The sequence below is a fragment of the Heterocephalus glaber genome, unplaced genomic scaffold (assembly GCF_053883595.1).
Source record: "Heterocephalus glaber isolate CG9 unplaced genomic scaffold, H.glaber_assembly_v1.0 deba00001060, whole genome shotgun sequence".
Lineage (NCBI taxonomy): Eukaryota > Metazoa > Chordata > Mammalia > Rodentia > Bathyergidae > Heterocephalus > Heterocephalus glaber.
In genome coordinates, this window is record NW_028258185.1 from 1,178,946 (window position 1) to 1,196,292 (window position 17,347).

At 51.6% G+C, this 17,347-nt stretch overlaps 1 protein-coding gene across 3 annotated transcripts; it reads left to right on the forward strand.

Moving 5' to 3' along the window:
- Window positions 1-88: 88 nt before the first annotated feature.
- Map3k12 (mitogen-activated protein kinase kinase kinase 12) lies at window positions 89-17,251 on the forward strand. Of its 3 annotated transcripts, XM_013068469.3 has the most exons (15): window positions 100-370; window positions 10,295-10,468; window positions 10,568-10,776; window positions 11,192-11,375; window positions 11,547-11,738; window positions 11,939-12,097; window positions 12,229-12,387; window positions 13,746-13,854; window positions 14,076-14,185; window positions 14,316-14,432; window positions 14,555-14,692; window positions 14,851-15,472; window positions 15,655-15,725; window positions 15,822-16,095; window positions 16,505-17,251. In XM_013068469.3, the coding sequence occupies exons 2-15, from the start codon at window positions 10,332-10,334 to the stop codon at window positions 16,601-16,603; spliced, it is 2,580 nt and encodes an 859-aa protein (XP_012923923.1). In that variant the 5' UTR covers window positions 100-370; window positions 10,295-10,331; the 3' UTR covers window positions 16,604-17,251. The 3 variants fall into 3 exon arrangements, with proteins under 3 accessions (XP_004872817.1, XP_012923923.1, XP_021106297.2); XM_004872760.4 differs by having other exon boundaries at window positions 89-370; window positions 10,295-10,776; XM_021250638.2 differs by lacking the exon at window positions 100-370 and having other exon boundaries at window positions 10,295-10,776; window positions 15,822-16,087.
- The last annotated feature ends 96 nt before the right edge of the window (window positions 17,252-17,347 follow it).

Sequence of the window (17,347 nt, forward strand, 5' to 3'; positions counted from 1 at the left end):
CAGGGACCAGCCTGGAACGCCGCGGATGGCAGCAGCGGGCTCCTTTAAGAGGCCGGCGGCTCCAGCGCAGCATCCCCCGCTCAGGGCGTGTCCGTCCCGGGAGGCCAGGGGCGGGGGCCTGGGAAGGAGCGGGAGTTCAAGCTGCGCGAGGACTCGGCTAGGGGCCGGGGGTAGGGGCAGAAAGCTGGGGCTGACACCCTTGCGCCTGGACCCCGCGCAAGCATCGCCTGTGACTGCGCCCCTAGTCCGGTCGAGGGCAGCAGGGGGAGGAGGGAAGGAGGAGGAAAAGGAGGAGGAGGAGGCGGGAGCAGCATCCGGAGCGGAGCTGCAGCAGCGCCGCCTTTTGTGCTGCGGCCGCGGAGCCCCTGAGGTGAGAGCCTGGCCGAGTTGTGGGGGTTGGGGGGCAGGGATGGGTCCGGGTCCTGGGGTCTGGGCGTGGAGAGAGGGTGGCGATGCAGATGTGGCGCAGTGGGGGAAGAGGTGGCGCGCGGATGCTGAGGCTGTGGGGATGGAGGAGCTGGGGACCTGGACCCGACGCCTGTGGGGATGGGAAGGAGGGCAACGGAGCCGAGGGCTGCCGCGGCCCAGCACAGAGACGTAGGGCCACCAGAGCTGGGAAGGATGTACAAGGGTGGGGTGACTGGGGGGCCGACTTAAAAGGTTTGCGGGCTAGAGAACACCGTCTTCTCCTCTCACTCATCCTCGAGAGGCAGACAGAAGGGGAGGGAGTTTTGGCTCCCTGAAGGGAAGGGAAGGAAGGGCAAGGTCTGGTGTCACACGTCTCTCCCCTCCCCCACATAACAGAGTAGGCTCCACCTAAAGAGCACAGGCAGCACCTGTTCCTGGGTGCCCTGACGGTGGTCCTCCTCCCCTCCCATCTGTGATGCTCCTAATCCCTCCAGCTGTGGCATTCCACTCCATCCAGCTGTTGCATCCTCCCCTCCCCCATTCGTGTGTGGCTTTCTCCATCCTCTCTCTCCCCTACTCCTCTGGGTCCCTGAACCCATTTCCCCAGGTCAGGCCCTGCACCAACCTCCTCTCTTCCCCCTCACTCCTCAGATTCAGCTTAAAAACGAGCAAAAATCTTTTCTACAGAGTTGAGACTTACTGACAGTCATGACCTCCCCTGGGGTGGGGGGAGAGAAAGGGTCAAGGCTCCTTAGGCAGTGGGACAGAATAGATGCCCTTTGGGAGTAAGGGAGGAATCCCCCCCTCCCCTTAGCTCACAAATCTGCTACCTCTTTGACCCTCAGCCTGGATGGAGTGCCCCTGAAACCTTCACCCCACCCAGAGTCCCTGAAAGCCAGTCAACATCTCCCTGCCTCCCTTTAAACACCCTTTCCCTTCCAACTCGCAGGCCCATCTTTTTGGGAGCTCTGATTTCCAGTCATACCAAGCCAAGGCTAGCAGAAGGGACTCGAGAAGGAAAGGGCCCATTGCCTCTGAGCCTTCCTGTCCAGGTTGCTGAAGGGCCTGCTCCCTCCTGTCTCCCAGGGGAGGGTGAGAAGCCTACCACGAATCTAGGCATTCACACTGTTGCCTGAGGTAGTGCTGGGAAGATCCTCGCTCCAAACACACATGAAAACATGCAAATAAGTGGCCATCCCTTCATTAGACCCAGTTATGGGTGGTGGAGACAAGAAAGTTTAAGGAATTGTTTCAGAATTTCCTAGGTGTCCTTACAACTGAGGATGGCAGAACCCTTCCAAAAACCAATTGCTGGCTGGATGTGGTGGTACATGCCTGTACTCCCAGCTACTTAGGGGGCTTAGGCTGAGGATTGAAAGTTTGAGGCCAGCCTGGGCAACTTCCCAAGACCCTGCCTCGAAAATATAGGTCGGTGGGCCAGGTGTGGTGGCAAATGTCTATAATCCTGGCACTCAGGAAGCTGAGGCAGGAGGATCACCAAGAGTTCAAGGCCAGCCTGGACTACATAGTGAGTTCAAGGCCAGGTTGAACTACATAATGAGAAGCCCTATCTCAAAAAAGGAATTATATATATATGTTAGTGGTAGAGCACTTGTCTAGCATACCCAAGGCCCTAGGTTTTGTTTCGGTTTGGTTTGATTTTTTTTGGTACCAGAGAACAAATTCAGGACCTCACACTTGCCAGGCAGTTGCTGTGCCACTGAGCTAAATCCTTGGCCCTCCAAGGCCCCAGGTTTGATCCCCAGTACTCCAAAGCAAATCAGTTGGAAGGGCCAGGGATTTAGCTCAGTGGTTTCACCGCCTGCTGCGAAAGCGCAAGGACCCGAGTTCGATCCCCGGTACTAAAAAAAAAAAATTAGTTGGTGTTCCCCATCTTTCCCCTGCTGGTGGGACAGTGCTAGAGCCTGGAGTTGCCTAAGTCCTAGTACCATAGCTCTTCTTTGTTTTGTTTTGGTTTTGGTACCGGAGATCGAACTCAGGACCCTGCACTTTCGAGGCAGGCAGTGGAACCACTGAGCCAAATCCCCAGCCCACCATAGCCCTTCTTCTCCCCTGCGTTGAATCTAGGAAGGAAGGTGGACACCAGCTTCTTTGGGAGTCTGTGCTGGGAAAGAAGAGGACCCTGGGGCTTCAGGAGTGGTGGCCTGAAGATGATCTGTCTGATTCTTATGCTCCCAGAAGGCTGGGGATGTGGCTGCATTGGAGAGGCAGCAAGCCTGTTCCAAGGCAGAGAGGGCCTCTCAGTAGACAGCCTTTGGCCTTTTGGCTTCTTTCTCTGCTCCCCTCCTTTCCTTCATTTCCCCATCACCCTTTCCACCCATACCTTCTCTACTGTTGCTTATTTTGAGAAAGAAAGGGGAAAGGGAAGGAAATCACTTTTTTTTTTTAAGTCTGTTACTTCGCGTTAGACATTGTCCATGTGGCTGCTGTTTACAGAGACCTTCCTGTGTGCCAGGTGCTGGGCCAGGAACTTTATTTTGATTACCTCAGTAATGCTCATAACAAGACTAAGTTAGCATTGTCATTCTCTCTACTCTAGGATGTGGAAACTGAAATTTGTTATTTATTCAAAATCAAAGCCTTAGTATGTAGCAAGAGTGAGGATTTGAACTCAGGTTGTGTGACACAGAGCTGTGTTCTTACCCACATTATATCCTGCATACCACTGTGTGATAACCACTGTCCCCATTTGGAGATAAAGAAGCAGGCTTGGTAAGGGGTCTCATATAGGCCCTGTGTAGGGGCTCACACCTGTGATTTCAGCACTCTGGGAGGCCAAAGCACAAGGATTGAAAGTTTGAGCCCAGTATGGGCAACTTAGCAACTTACAAGACCCTGTCTCAAAAAATAAAAATAAAAATGGGCTAGAGATATGGCTCAATGTGAAGGCACTGGGTTCAATACCCAGCACTTAAAAAGAAAGTAAAAATTAAAAGAAGTCTTACAATCCCACCACTTTGAGAGCCTTAGCAGGAGAATCACAATTTTGAGCCCAGCCTGGGCAATTTAACTATTTACGAGAACTTGTCTCCAAAAAAGAAAAGGAAAAAAAAAAAGAAAGAAAGGTCTGAAGATATGAGGATATAGTGCAGGCTGTGGCCCTGGGTTTAATCACTAGTACTGCAAAAAAAAAGAGAGACAGGGAGAAGTCTCATATAGCCAGGCACTGTAGCATATGCCTGTAATCCCACCACTAGAGAGGCTGAAGTAGGAGGATTGCAGGTTCAAACTCTCCAACATTTAGAGTTGAAGGCCAGTCTGGACTACACAGTGAGATCCTGTGCCCCCCAAAAGTGGGGCGTGATGGCACATGCCTGTACTCCTAACACTTGAGAAGCTGAAGCAGGAGGATCTCTGTGTGTTCAAGACCAGCCTATACTACATAGATCAAAGCCAGCCTGAACTACGTAATGAGACACTGTCTCAGAAAAACAAGTCTCAGGGCAGGGGATTTAGCTCAATGCAGCCACACCTGCCTCGAAAGTGCAAGATCCTGAGTTCAATCCCCAGTACCGGAAAAAATAAATAATTTTTGGGGGGGCTACCAGGGATCAAACTCAGGACCTTGCGATTTCGAGGCAGGCAGCAGCACTACTGATCTAAATCCCCAGCCGAAATAATTTTTTTTAAAGTCTCATAGTACTGGTCAGGAGCAGAGGTAAGACCTGCTTCTCTCTGATTCTGACAGCTATGTCCCTCCACCCTCCCTCCATAGCACGGCTGTCCTTACTAAGCAAGAGGACAGGAGTGGACACTATAAATGTTACTTTCTCTTCTTCAATGTAAAATATATTTATATCCTAGCATTGGAGAGGCTGAGGCAGGAGGATTGCTGCAAGTTTGAGGCTACCCTGGGCTACGTAGTGAGTTCAAGGCCAGCCTGGAATAGCAAGACCCTGTCTCAAAAAAAAAAAAAAAAATGGGGGGGGGGGACCCTGGCACAGTGCCATCCATATCCTGTAATCTCAGCTGAAGGACAAGGATCACAAGTGCAGTCCTGCCTGGGCAATTTATCGAGACCTTATCTCAAATTTTAAAAATAAATAAATAGGGTGGGGGATTTAGCTCAGTGGTTCTGCCACCTGCCTCAAAAGCACAAGGTCCTAAATTCAATCCCCAGTACCAAAAAAGAAGCAAAAATTAAAATAAATAAGTAAAGGGCCAGGGATATATCTCAATGTAAAGCACTCTTGGGTTCAATCCTCCAGTACCACCAATTAATTTTATGTCTTATTTTAAAAGCAATTCAAGGGCTGGGGATGTAGCTCAGTGGCTTAGCGCCTGTCTGGCAAGCACAAGGTCTTGAGTTTGATTCCCGGTACCAAAAAATAAACAGAAGCAATTCAAAGCTGGGCTTGGTGACACGTGTCTGTAATCCCAGCACTCTGGGAGGCTGAGACAGGAGGATCACAAGTTAAGAGTTGAGCCTAGGCAACTTTGAGTTAGACCCTGTCTCGAAAGAAAGGGGGGCAGTGCTGAAGATGTAGTCAGGAGGAAGGTCCTGGGTTCAAACCTCAGTACCACAAAGTAAATTATGTAAAAGCAATTCAAAATTATTACTGAAATACTAGAAAATAAGTAAGCCAAAAGAAGAAAATTAAAACATCCATAATTCCACCTATGTAGCAATTCTTACACTTCAGTATCCTTTCAGGATTTTGGTGGGTTTGTTTTTGTTTTTGTGTTGTTGGGTCTTGCAAGATACTAGGCAAATGCTCTGGCTCTGAGCTACATCCCAGCCCAATTTTTTAATTTATTTATTTTATTTATTTTTTTTTTTGGTACCAGGAATCAAACTCTGGCCCTGCACTTTTGAGGCAGGCAGTGGAACCATGGAGCTAAATCCCTGGCCCATCCCAGCCCACTTTTTAAAATGCATATCCATTTCCATTAAAATATACATAGCTTCAAGCCTGGGCGTGGTGAGGCACACCTATAAATTCTCTCTCTCTCTCTCTCTCTCTCTCTCTCTCTCTCTCTCTCTCTCTCTCTCTCTCTCTCTGGAGGCTGAGGCAAGAGGATGGCCAGGAGTTCCAGGCCCACTTGGGCTACATAGTCAGTTCAAGATCAGCATGAACTCTAGGACCCGAGTTCGATCTCTGGTACCAAAACAAAACAAAAAACATCACCATGAACTACATAGCAAGACCCTGTCTGAAAAAAGAGAACCCTTTGCCTCACAGCCCACAGGAGCCAGAATGGCAGGGTTTGCAGAGCATGGACCGATGATTTAATAGAGAGGGACTGGAGGCTCTAGCACAACCATGACACCATGACCTGGTTCCTGGGAAACAGAAACTTGGAAACCAAGTCTCTCTTTTTCTGGTCACACAGAAGAGATGGCCTCTCCAGGTCCACAAAGACAGGCCCAGTGTTCAGCCACCCAGGGAGACAAAGCCAAGAGGCTGGCTCCAGTCATTTCAGACCCTCCTCACCCCTGGGGTGGTGTTGGGAGTCTGAGAGAGATGACACTACTTACTCTAATTGGTGGCTGCAAAACTGGAGTGCTGGGGGCCTGGGATTTAGCTCAGTGGTTCCACTGCCTGCCTCACAAGCCCAAGGACCTGAGTTCAATCCTCCATACCAAAAAAACCCCCAAAAAACCAAAAACTGGAGTGCTAGCTCTGCTCTCCAAATCCAGGGCTGCTCTGAATTTCTAAACAGAACTGCCCTCCCTCAGCCCCTGACTTCCCACTTTACTGGAAAGAAGTATGGTACCAGAGGTCTCAGGGCCTGAGCTGTAGGAGGCAGAGGACTTGGATTTAGGGGTGAGCTCCACATTACGAGGCTGTCAGGAGAAGGCAGGGCCTGCAGAGCTTTGCTTCTTCCCATCCTCCGTGAGCTCTAGGGCCAGGCCCATGGATCCTGTAAAAGAAAAATGAAAAGCTGCAGCCAGGTGGACAGGAGGCATGGCTGCCACCCCTCAGACCTTAACACTCTCAGGATTCCCAAAGCCTCTGCCCCTCAAGAGAGAAGAGGAGGGGAATTTTCCTCCTTTTTATTTTTTAATTTATTTTTTGTGGTACTGGGGATTGAACCCAGGGCCTTTGCATTGAGCATCTGCAGCTCTTGTTATTTTGAGACAAAGTCTTGCGAAATTGCCCGGGCTGTGCTCAAACTTGTGATCCTCCTGCCTCAGCCTCCTAGACAGCTGGGATTACAAACATGCATAACCATGCCCGGCTATCTTCCTCCTTTTCCTGAAGGCTGAGATAGTGGAGAGCATTCAGTGTGTCAACCCAAGACTTAAGACAAATGGCTGAGCCTCTGAACTGAGTCCCCCAAGACGGCCAGACAAACAGCCTGGCCCTGAGATTTTGCTGTTAGAACAGGAAGCAGCCAGAGGGAATTCAGAAGGTTCAGCTGCCACAGCCCTCCTTGTCTCAGGGAACCTAGAGCAGGAACAGGTGGAGATGACTTCCTGTTCCCATTCTACACTATCACTTCCTGAGGGGGTACTGTGGGGACCACTTGCAAGGCCCAGGATCTCCCAGCTGAAACTGTATTAAGGCCTCCTGGAGTATCCACAGACCCTCCTCCCCCAGCAGATGTGTAGCTCAAAGACCACTCAGTCCCTCTCCCAGTATGAAGCAGATGCAGTCAACATTTCCTAAATATGGTGGACTGAATAACAGGAGATACCACCCCTGATGGAGCACATCCCTACCCTGTCCCCCATGCTCTGCATAATTGATGGCCAGTGAGACAGCTCCCCTCCCCCTGGGTGACAGAATGTCTGGGCCAGGGTCTCCTATCCCTGCTATCCCCCAAAGCCCTGGCGCCAAGGCCCAGCTGGAGGGCAGTGGGACCCAGCTGGCAGGTCTGGAAAAAAGGAAACAGGATGGGGGTGGGAGTGTTTACTGAGAGAGAGGAATCTCCAGTTCACTGTGACTCCCTGGGGAGCCAGCTTTCCCCCTACTTCTTAAGGTCAGTCTGGAAGAGCTGTCATTAGCCTGAAATGGAGTGATGGACAGGGCCTGGCTAGGTTCGCTACCTTTCCTTTGGTCCCAGCTTGCTTCCTCAGCTACTCCCACTGCCTAAAAGCCAAACAGGTGAAATGGCTTCTCTCCCTAGCTGCTGGTCTTGGATACCAGAGAGGCCTCTGGGGAAGCCAGTGAACTGAAAGAAGGCTTGCTGCAAATGTCCCTGAGCTTGTCACCTTCTCTGTGCCTAAACCCAGTTGCTAATCAGCCAGATGACAGCTGAAAAACCCCTTTAGCCAGATGTTGTGCTCCTCGAAACTCAGCTTCTAGACAGAAAACAAATTGAAAAGGGGACAGGTGATCCTGTGTTTTTCGTTACCCTTTCATCTCCATTTTCTAAGGGTCCCCTGCTTTAAGAAAAAAAAAAAAAAAAGCTTTTCAGCCCATCCTTCCAGTTTGACCCTCTGGCGCCTCAGGCTTTGGCCTCTGTGTCTTCTGCTAGTTCTCCTCTGGCTGTGCCCTTCGCCCTTTCTGCGTCCTGTCTTCCCATCTCTTCATCTCCGCCTGTGGCACTGCACCCAGACGGGGACCCCAAGTCCCGTCTCCAGCCCCAGTGCTTTCCTTTCACCGCATGGCCCAGCCGAAGATCTCTGCAAGCAGGGTAGGAGAAAGGTATGGGAAGGAGGGCAACACCAACGCGCAGGCCCCCCAGGACCGCTCGGCACCTGCGGTGCCCGCAGCCATCCGGCAGCCAGCCGAGCGCGCTGTCCGGGTCAGGGGCGGGCTCAGGAGCGGGCCCGCCCACAGGCTCGCTCACGTGACCCCAGGCTAATCTTGTCCTGGTGACTTCACGCGCCGCCACGAGCACAGTCGTCATGGTTACGCCGCAGCGCCCAGCGCTACCCCCAGCCCGCTTTGCCCCTCCCTACCCAGACCCCCTCCTTCCGCGGCCGGGCCGCCGCCCCCAGCCCGCACCGTGTGACTGCCGGGAAGGGGGGCGGGGGCGCTGTCGGCGTAACTTGTTTCTCGCCGTTTCCAAAAGCTCTGACTTATGCTTCGGGGATCCATTACCGATGTCCTAGCGGTCCCGCGGCGGGCGCTGTCCCTCTCTAAGTGCCCAGGTCCCGCCCGCAGCCCTACTCCCAGGCCTGGCACCTGAAAGCCCGGGCCTTAGCTCTAGCTCTGAGGGTTCCCAAGGGAAGCCCAGGCTCTGGGCCGAAACACGAGATGCCGAAGCCTTCGGGTCCTCCCTCCAGAGAAAATTTTTCTGCGTGTGTTCGCGCGAAGCTTGGCCTGTGTTTTGACTGTAATTTGCACTACAGTCGACACCTTTGTTCTCTAGCTGCAAATACCAAATTTCAGAGGATGTGTTGGGCTGAACTTGGTGATTTCCACCTTCTGAGCCTCAGTCTCTCAAGAATTTAAGGGGACCAATAAGGTTACCTCTTTGGCTGCGCTGTTCCGAGGATTAAAGGAGTTGTGTGTACAGTGCTCTCGTTGATCCTAAAGCAGCCCTGGGGCAGGCAAGCAGTAGGTCCACTTTATCCAGTGCCTCCCTTTGCTGGAAGCTGTTGGCAGCCCTGGGTACCTACCGTGCGAAATCGCTCTTAAGCATTGCAGGCTTGACCACACTCGGCCTCCACACAGAAGCCGTGATGGAGGAAGCACACGGGGCTGTGACAGCTTTGAGGGTCTGGACAGGACAGAAGACTTCCAGGATGAAGTGAGACTTGCAAGAGGGGAGGAGAAGCCCTTCTATATGAATAGCCAGAGGGTGAAGCTTGAGCTGCTTGCTGCCTTTGGCACCAGGAGCAGGTTACTTAATACCTCCGTGTCTTAGTCTGTGAAATGAGGCTGATAAACCCCACCTAACAGTGTTGAGAATTCGGTGAGCTAATACACTTATACCAGAGGCTAACATATAAACCTTTCATAAAAGCTAGCTGGTGACAGCCACACAGGCATGGTGGCACATACCTGCAATCCCAGCTACTTGAGAGGCTACAAGTAGAATCACAGGTTCAAAGCCAGCCTGGGCAAGACTCTGTCTGAAAGCTTAAAATTTTTGGCCAGGGATTTAGCTCAGTGGTTCTGCCACCTGTCTCACATCCAAAAGGTACAAAAATAAAAGCTTAAAATTTTTTTTACAAGAAATTTAGCGGCTGAGGATGTAGCTCGGTGGTAGTGTGTCCCTGGTTTCTCCAGTAGTGCCAAAAAAGAAAAAAGGAAAGGCTGTGGTCACTGGGTGCCTTGGCTCAGGAGCCTGCTATAGCTTGGTATCAGGCTGTTTATGTATGGCCTGGGTACCAGCAGCAGTGAGGGTGAGGCTGAGTGATGAGGGAGGACCAGAGCAGGGAACTGAGGCTTACATGAGCTTTTTTGTATGTAATTCCAACCCTCTCCTCCACGGGAATGTATGGTGATCATTCTACTGTACCTCAGGGTTTCGTGAAAGGATCTACTTGAGGAACAATTTGGGGTATTCTTGTCCTCAGCAATGCCAGGATGTGCTAACCAACTAGATGTGGAGATAGGAGACTAAGATGATGCTTGGTGTCAAGTTCTGGACAAGTCTGGTGCACCACCATGCCCAGTGATTTATTTTCACTTTTTGAGATGCTGGGGATTGAACCCAGGGCCTCCTGCATGGTACGGACTCCACTTTACCACTGAGCTATATACCTGTCACTACTTGAGTTTGAGACATATCCTTGCATCTACCCGGGAGTATGCCAGTATGTTACCTGTATACAGAATACTGTTACTAGCAGATGTCTGAGAGGAAGTACAGGTGACAGGATGGTACCTGAGGGCAAAGCTCAAGTGCTGCCTCCTCCATTAGAGCTATTGTGAGTGAGCCCAGCATCCAAGCCTGAGTCTTCAGCAGGGCACCTGTGCTCAGCACCTGCTGCTGACAGCCCCTCCCTGTTTCACTCCCACAGGGCCTGCTGCCCAGCACCACACCAAGGCCCAGAGGCCATGGCCTGCCTCCACGAGACCCGAACACCCTCCCCTTCCTTTGGGGGTTTTATGTCTACCCTAAGTGAGGCATCTATGCGCAAACTGGACCCAGACACTTCGGACTGCACTCCTGAGAAGGACCTGACACCCACCCAGTGTGTACTTCGAGATGTAGTTCCTCTTGGTGGGCAGGGCGCGGGCGGGCCCAGCCCTTCCCCAGGCGGAGAGCCACCCCCTGAGCCTTTTGCCAACAGTGTTCTACAGCTACATGAGCAGGATGCAGGGGGCCCAGGGGGAGCTACTGGGTCACCTGAGAGTCGGGCATCTAGAGTTCGAGCTGATGAGGTACGGTTGCAGTGCCAGAGTGGCAGTGGCTTCCTTGAAGGACTCTTTGGCTGCCTGCGCCCAGTATGGACTATGATTGGCAAAGCCTACTCCACGGAACACAAGCAGCAGCAGGAAGGTAGGGCAAATCCCCGTGGGCACCCTCTTCTAGGCTCCCTGGGTCCAAGATCTGTTGAACAGCCCCACCTAAGTCACTCAGTGACCCTTTCCCTCCCCGTGGCCCAGCTCTAGTCCCCTCCCATCAGCCTAGCTTCCCAGCCTTTCCCCTTCCCATGGGGGCGGGGGGCTCTCACACATGATGGGCAAGTGCGTGGCCACTGAGCTACTACATCCCTAGCTGCTTTTACAGCCACCCAGGTACTTCCTGCTCTGTCCCCTAAACCTAGAATCTTTTCAGCCTAATTTGGCTACCTTTCTTCCCTACTCTTGAGTCATTTCAGCCAACCCCATGCTGTCCTGACCCTGGCCTTGAGTGTGTCACAAGAGCTTGAGTGAAGCTCTAAGCCTTGTGGCACTATGCCTCCTGCCTACAGACCTTTGGGAGGTTCCCTTTGAGGAAATCTTGGACCTGCAGTGGGTAGGCTCAGGGGCCCAGGGTGCTGTCTTCCTGGGGCGCTTCCACGGGGAGGAAGTGGCTGTGAAGAAGGTGCGAGACCTCAAGGAGACTGACATCAAGCACCTGCGAAAGCTGAAGCACCCCAACATCATCACATTCAAGTGAGGTCCATGGCAGGGGCTGGGGATTTTAGAGGCCTGGGACCCTCCTGGGCAGTGGGACCTATGCTATCTTCCCCAGAAGGGACCTCCTAGACTGCATGGATGGGAACTAGGGCTCCAGGTACAAATCAGTTCAATATTGAGCTGAGGATTTCACACTGTTTGCCCCAGGGGCGTGTGTACCCAGGCACCCTGCTACTGCATCCTCATGGAGTTCTGCGCACAGGGCCAGCTCTATGAAGTGCTGCGGGCTGGCCGCCCTGTCACCCCTTCCTTGCTGGTTGACTGGTCCATGGGCATTGCCGGAGGCATGAACTACCTGCACCTGCACAAGATTATCCACAGAGACCTCAAGTCTCCTAAGTGAGTAAGCAAGCAACCAGGGGAAAACTAATGTGCACGCACATGACCTGCCCAGGGCAGTCTGTACCTCCAGACCTGTCCCGAGTCCATGTGCCCATCTCAAAAACTAAGCAACAGTCCTACCTTGGGGAGGGCAGAATTACAAGATGAGAGGGGTGTGTGGAGGCGTGTGGACCCCAGCTCACTACACTCTCTACCAGCATGCTAATCACATATGACGACGTGGTGAAGATCTCAGATTTTGGCACTTCCAAGGAGCTGAGTGACAAGAGCACCAAGATGTCCTTTGCAGGGACAGTAGCCTGGATGGCCCCTGAGGTGATCCGCAATGAGCCTGTGTCTGAGAAGGTCGACATCTGGTGAGGGCCAGACTGACTGAAAAGTGGGTGGCCGGCAGAGGGAGAGGGGGTACTTCTTAAATGAGAGGGGTCGATAGCAGCCAGGGCTTCTGGAGGGAGTCCCTCTCAAGTGTGTCCCCTTTTATCTGCAGGTCTTTTGGTGTGGTGCTATGGGAACTACTGACTGGTGAGATCCCATACAAAGACGTAGATTCTTCAGCCATCATCTGGGGTGTAGGAAGCAACAGTCTCCATCTACCTGTGCCCTCCAGCTGCCCAGATGGCTTCAAAATCCTGCTTCGCCAGTGCTGGTAAGGATAGCCTGGGAGACCACCCCTGGCAAAGTTTGAAGCAATGAGTTTTGCTGGGGGATAGCCAGACCTGAGAACTGAGGCACGCAGGCCCAGAATCCTTAATGAGGAAAAGGGGTCAAAGCTCCCCATTTTGTCTCTTAACCCAGGATGGCCAGGCATGGTAGCATATGCCTGTAAAACCCAGCACTGGGGAGGCTGAGGTGGGAGGATCACTGTGAGTTCAAGGCCAGCCTAAACTACACAGTGAGACCCTGTTTCAAAAAAAAGGAAAGTGCTGGGCCGGGGATTTAGCTCAGTGGTTCCGCTGCCTGCCTCGAAAGCAGAAGGACCCGAGTTCGATCCCTGGTACCAAAAAAAAAAAAGAAAGTGTGGTTTAAAAAAGTAGTAATTAGGGGCTGGGGATTTAGCTCAGTGGATCCGCCACCTGGCTCGCAAGTGCAAGGTCCTGAGTTCAATTCCCCAGTACCAAAAAAAATAATAAAAATGAAAAAAAACAAAAAACACTTCTGCCGCCTGCCTCTTAAGGTACAGTTCGATCCCCGGTACCAAAAATAAATAAAAACAAAACAAACCATGATGTAAAATGCAGATTAAGAGAACTGCAATGTTCTGGCGCCTGCCTCGCAAGCGCAAGGTCCCAAGTTCGATCTCCAGTACCAAAAAAAAAAAAAAAAGGGAACTACAATGTAGAAGTGAGTGAGGTTGGACTGACCATTGATCGGCAGGAGTCATGTTAAGGCTGACTTGTATCTGAATTGGGAGTATGCTACCTTCTGAACTGAGGGACCCTGGGCACGTGTTATCACCTCTAAACCTGTTTCTTCACTTATAAAATATGGGTGGAAACATCTGCTACCCAGAGTTGCTATAAAGCAACATTAATACACGAAACTACCAAGAAAGTGGCATCACCATTGAGTACAGTGGCTCAGTCTCAAGACAACTTTGGAAAGCAGGAAAGACTTAATCTTTTCCCAAAGTTTTTCTTTTCATAGAGTAACTCAGGTTTTATTTTGGCAGAGAAGTTGGAAAATAGGAGTTAAATCTGCTTACTACAGGATGCTGATGTGTTAACAGATTATGTGTGACATTACCTAGAGTAGAGCATGGCATTCTTTTGTCACAGAATTCACTCTAGGCTGGGCATAGTGGTGCATGGCCATAATTCCAGGACTTGGGAGGCTGAGGCAGGAGGATCACCTCGAGTTCAAGGCCAGTCTGAACTAGACTGTCCCCCCCCCCCAAATAAATTTCACTCTAGGACTAGATTCTCCAGGACACTTTGTGAAAGGATGATCCAATTCCTATTTAATCTTCCCTGAAATTCCTTTCTCCCTCAACTCCATTCCCTTCAGGAACAGCAAGCCACGAAACCGGCCATCATTCCGACAAATCCTGCTACATCTGGACATCGCCTCAGCTGATGTACTCTCCACACCCCAGGAGACTTACTTTAAGTCCCAGGTGTGCTGTGGGTAGGACAATGAATACCTGACTCTCTCTGTAGAGATAATGATGCACTTTAAGAAGGGAACTGGGAAAAGGGTTGATTAGACAGGATAATCCTCTTGAGAGAACTAGAACACCATTTCAGTACCCACTCCTTCCTGTTCCAATACAAAATCTGCAGTGGGGAGACCACAGAGATAATCTCCAAACCTTCTGCATTGTCTCTCCACTCCCAGGCAGAATGGCGGGAAGAGGTAAAGCTGCACTTTGAAAAGATTAAGTCAGAAGGAACCTGTCTACACCGTCTTGAAGAGGAGCTGGTGATGCGGAGGAGGGAGGAGCTCAGGTGTGTACCTGCTTGGGAAGGTGATTTTACCACATGCTCGGACTGGACATCACCAGGTCCCACAGAGTTGGGACTATCATGCCACCAAGTGTAGTTAGTTCACCTTGGGGTACCCATCTGCCCATTTCAGACATGCCTTGGACATCAGGGAACACTATGAACGAAAGCTGGAGAGAGCCAACAACCTGTATATGGAACTGAATGCCCTCATGTTGCAGCTAGAACTCAAAGAGCGGGAGCTACTCAGGTAACTACCTACCTTATGCACTGACCCTACCACCACGGAGTCTCAGTGGAGCTGGCCAACCTAAGATACCCTGTGGATCCCTTCCTGGACACATCCCCCACTGAAAAAGTGCCTGTATCTAGGCGGGAACAAGCTTTAGAGCGGAGGTGTCCAGGCCTGCTGAAGTCACACCCTTCCCGGGGCCTCCTGCATGGGAACACCATGGAAAAGCTCATCAAGAAGAGAAATGTGCCACAGAAGCTATCACCCCATAGCAAAAGGTAGGACTCAAGTTCAGACACAGGTTTGAGTATGGCAGGAGGGATGCTGCAGCCTGCAGATACTGAGGGGAGACTTGCACTGTCCAGTCCAAGTTTAGGGAGTGCTGTGGGTATATAAATTCGTTAATCTCAACCTTGTACTTTCCCTCCCCTACCAGGCCAGATATCCTCAAGACAGAGTCTTTGCTACCTAAACTAGATGCAGCCCTAAGTGGGGTGGGGCTTCCTGGGTGTCCTAAGGGCCCCCCCTCACCAGGAAGGAGTCGCCGTGGCAAGACCCGTCATCGAAAGGCCAGCGCCAAGGGTAGCTGTGGGGACCTGCCTGGGCTTCGTGCAGCTGTGCAACCCCACGAACCTGGAGGACCAGGAAGCCCAGGGGGCCTAGGAATGGGACCCTCAGCTTGGGAGGCCTGCCCTGCAGCCCTCCGTGGGCTTCATCATGACCTTCTGCTCCGCAAGATGTCTTCTTCATCCCCAGATCTGCTGTCGGCAGCACTGGGAACCAGGGGCCGTGGGGCCACAGGAGCTGGGGATCCTGGCTCACCACCTCCAGCCCGGGGTGACACTCCCCCAAGTGAGGGCTCAGCTCCTGGCTCCACAAGCCCAGATTCACCTGGGGGAGCCAAAGGGGAACCACCTCCACCAGTAGGGCCTGGTGAAGGTACAGGGCTGCCCGGAACTGGAAGGGAAGGGACAGCGGGCCGGGGAGGAAGCCGGGCTGGGTCCCAGCACTTGACCCCAGCTGCGCTGCTGTACAGGGCTGCTGTCACTCGAAGTCAGGTAAAGTATGGAGAGCTTCCCATAGTCTTCCCCTTTTTCCCTTATTCCCAGGATGCAAGTCTCATCCTCCATACTATACTCTCAATCTTAAACCATGCCCTCTCACCCTCTGAACCTATATTCCCTTCTGCATTCTTAGTGACCTCTTCCCACTGGTGACTACAGCCTTCTGTCTCCTGCAGAAACGTGGCATTTCCTCAGAAGAGGAAGAAGGAGAGGTGGACAGTGAAGTGGAGCTGACATCAAGCCAGCGGTAAGTGGTCCAGTACAGGTGGTTATGGCACCCTTTTGCCTCCTGGGCTGCAAAGGGCACAACAAGCCGTGAATGTCCCCCTTCTCAAACACTTAGGTGGCCCCAGGGCCTGAACATGCGCCAATCACTATCTACCTTCAGCTCAGAGAATCCATCAGATGGGGAAGAAGGTACAGCTAGTGAGCCTTCCCCCAGTGGCACACCTGAAGTAGGCAGTACCAACACTGACGATCGGCCAGACGAACGGTCTGATGACATGTGCTCCCAGGGCTCAGAAATCCCACTGGACCCACCTGCTTCAGAGGTGGTCCCTGAACCTGAACCCAGCTCCCTGGCCATCTCACAGCAGGACCTAATCAGAGGTGAGCAGGTAAGTCACAAGAACTGAGAATAGGTATTAGGAAGAACCAGAAGCAGATGCTGGGCCAGTTGACAGCTTTTGGGGAAACAGATACACAAGCCAGGAAGATCAGATTTGACCTAAGTCACTCAGTTTTCTCCCATTCCAAAGAGACCAAATATCCACGTGGTAGAATGTGAGGACCACAGTACAGATCATTTGATAAGGTGCCAACTTGCATAGCAACTTTAAAGTACTGCTGCAGAAGGACAGAAAATAGTCTGGCGCCTTAACAGCCCGAGCAGTTAAAATCTAGAAACAAGAAAATCTGTAAGCCAGTGGCTATTAAAGAGATGGCAGTGAGAAGCTCTAAAGGAAATCTTTGTAACACCAAGAGCTGCTGAGCCCCACCTCACTGCCTGTCTACTCTTCCTCACAGGGCCCTCTCAATTCTGAGGACTCAGACTGTGACAGCACTGAACTGGACAACTCCAACAGCGTTGATGCCTTGCGGCCCCCAGCCTCTCCCCCTCCATGAAAGCCACTCTTACTCTCCCTGTACATAGAGAAATATTTATATAAATAATATATATGCGCCACATAATCAACAGAGAAAGATGGGGCTGTCCCAGTTTTAAGTCAGACTTGAGGGAGACTGACCACCTGACCAATTCACCTGATAAAACTCTAGGGACACTGGCAGCTGGAGATTACTGCCCTAGAGGTGTGTTTAAGGGGAAACTGATCCCCTCTTCTTGCTTCACCCCATTCCTTATGTTCAGCAACCAACTAGGCAGTAGAAAAGCCAGACTTGTCTTGGCTCTTTAACCCCAAACAGTTGGACAGAGGGGGACAGGAGAGGGAACCACTGAAGACTGCACTTTTGTTTTCCGTTTACTCTGTTTACACAATTTTGCACTTGGGAGGAGGGAGTCTAAGGCTGGGTCCTCCCCCCTGAGGTTTCTCAGGTGGCAATGTATCTCATTTCTTTGTTCCTCCATCTCTCTGCCCCAGCCCTGACTTAGGGTCCAGGGAGAGGTTAGGAGACTGATAGCATGTGATGGCTCAGGCTGAATTACTGGGGTGCTGTTTAAGTCCCTGCTTTTATCCTGGTGCCAGATTGGGGTGGGGACTCTCATATTGTAACCCCTGTGAAAAAACCTTCAAATATAACCACTCCATGCAGGCCCAGCTGTTGAGGGTTTTCTTGGTGAATAAATGGGGTATCACACATAGTTAATTTAAGAAGGAGCCTTGGATTCAAGACTTTATCTGAGGACTT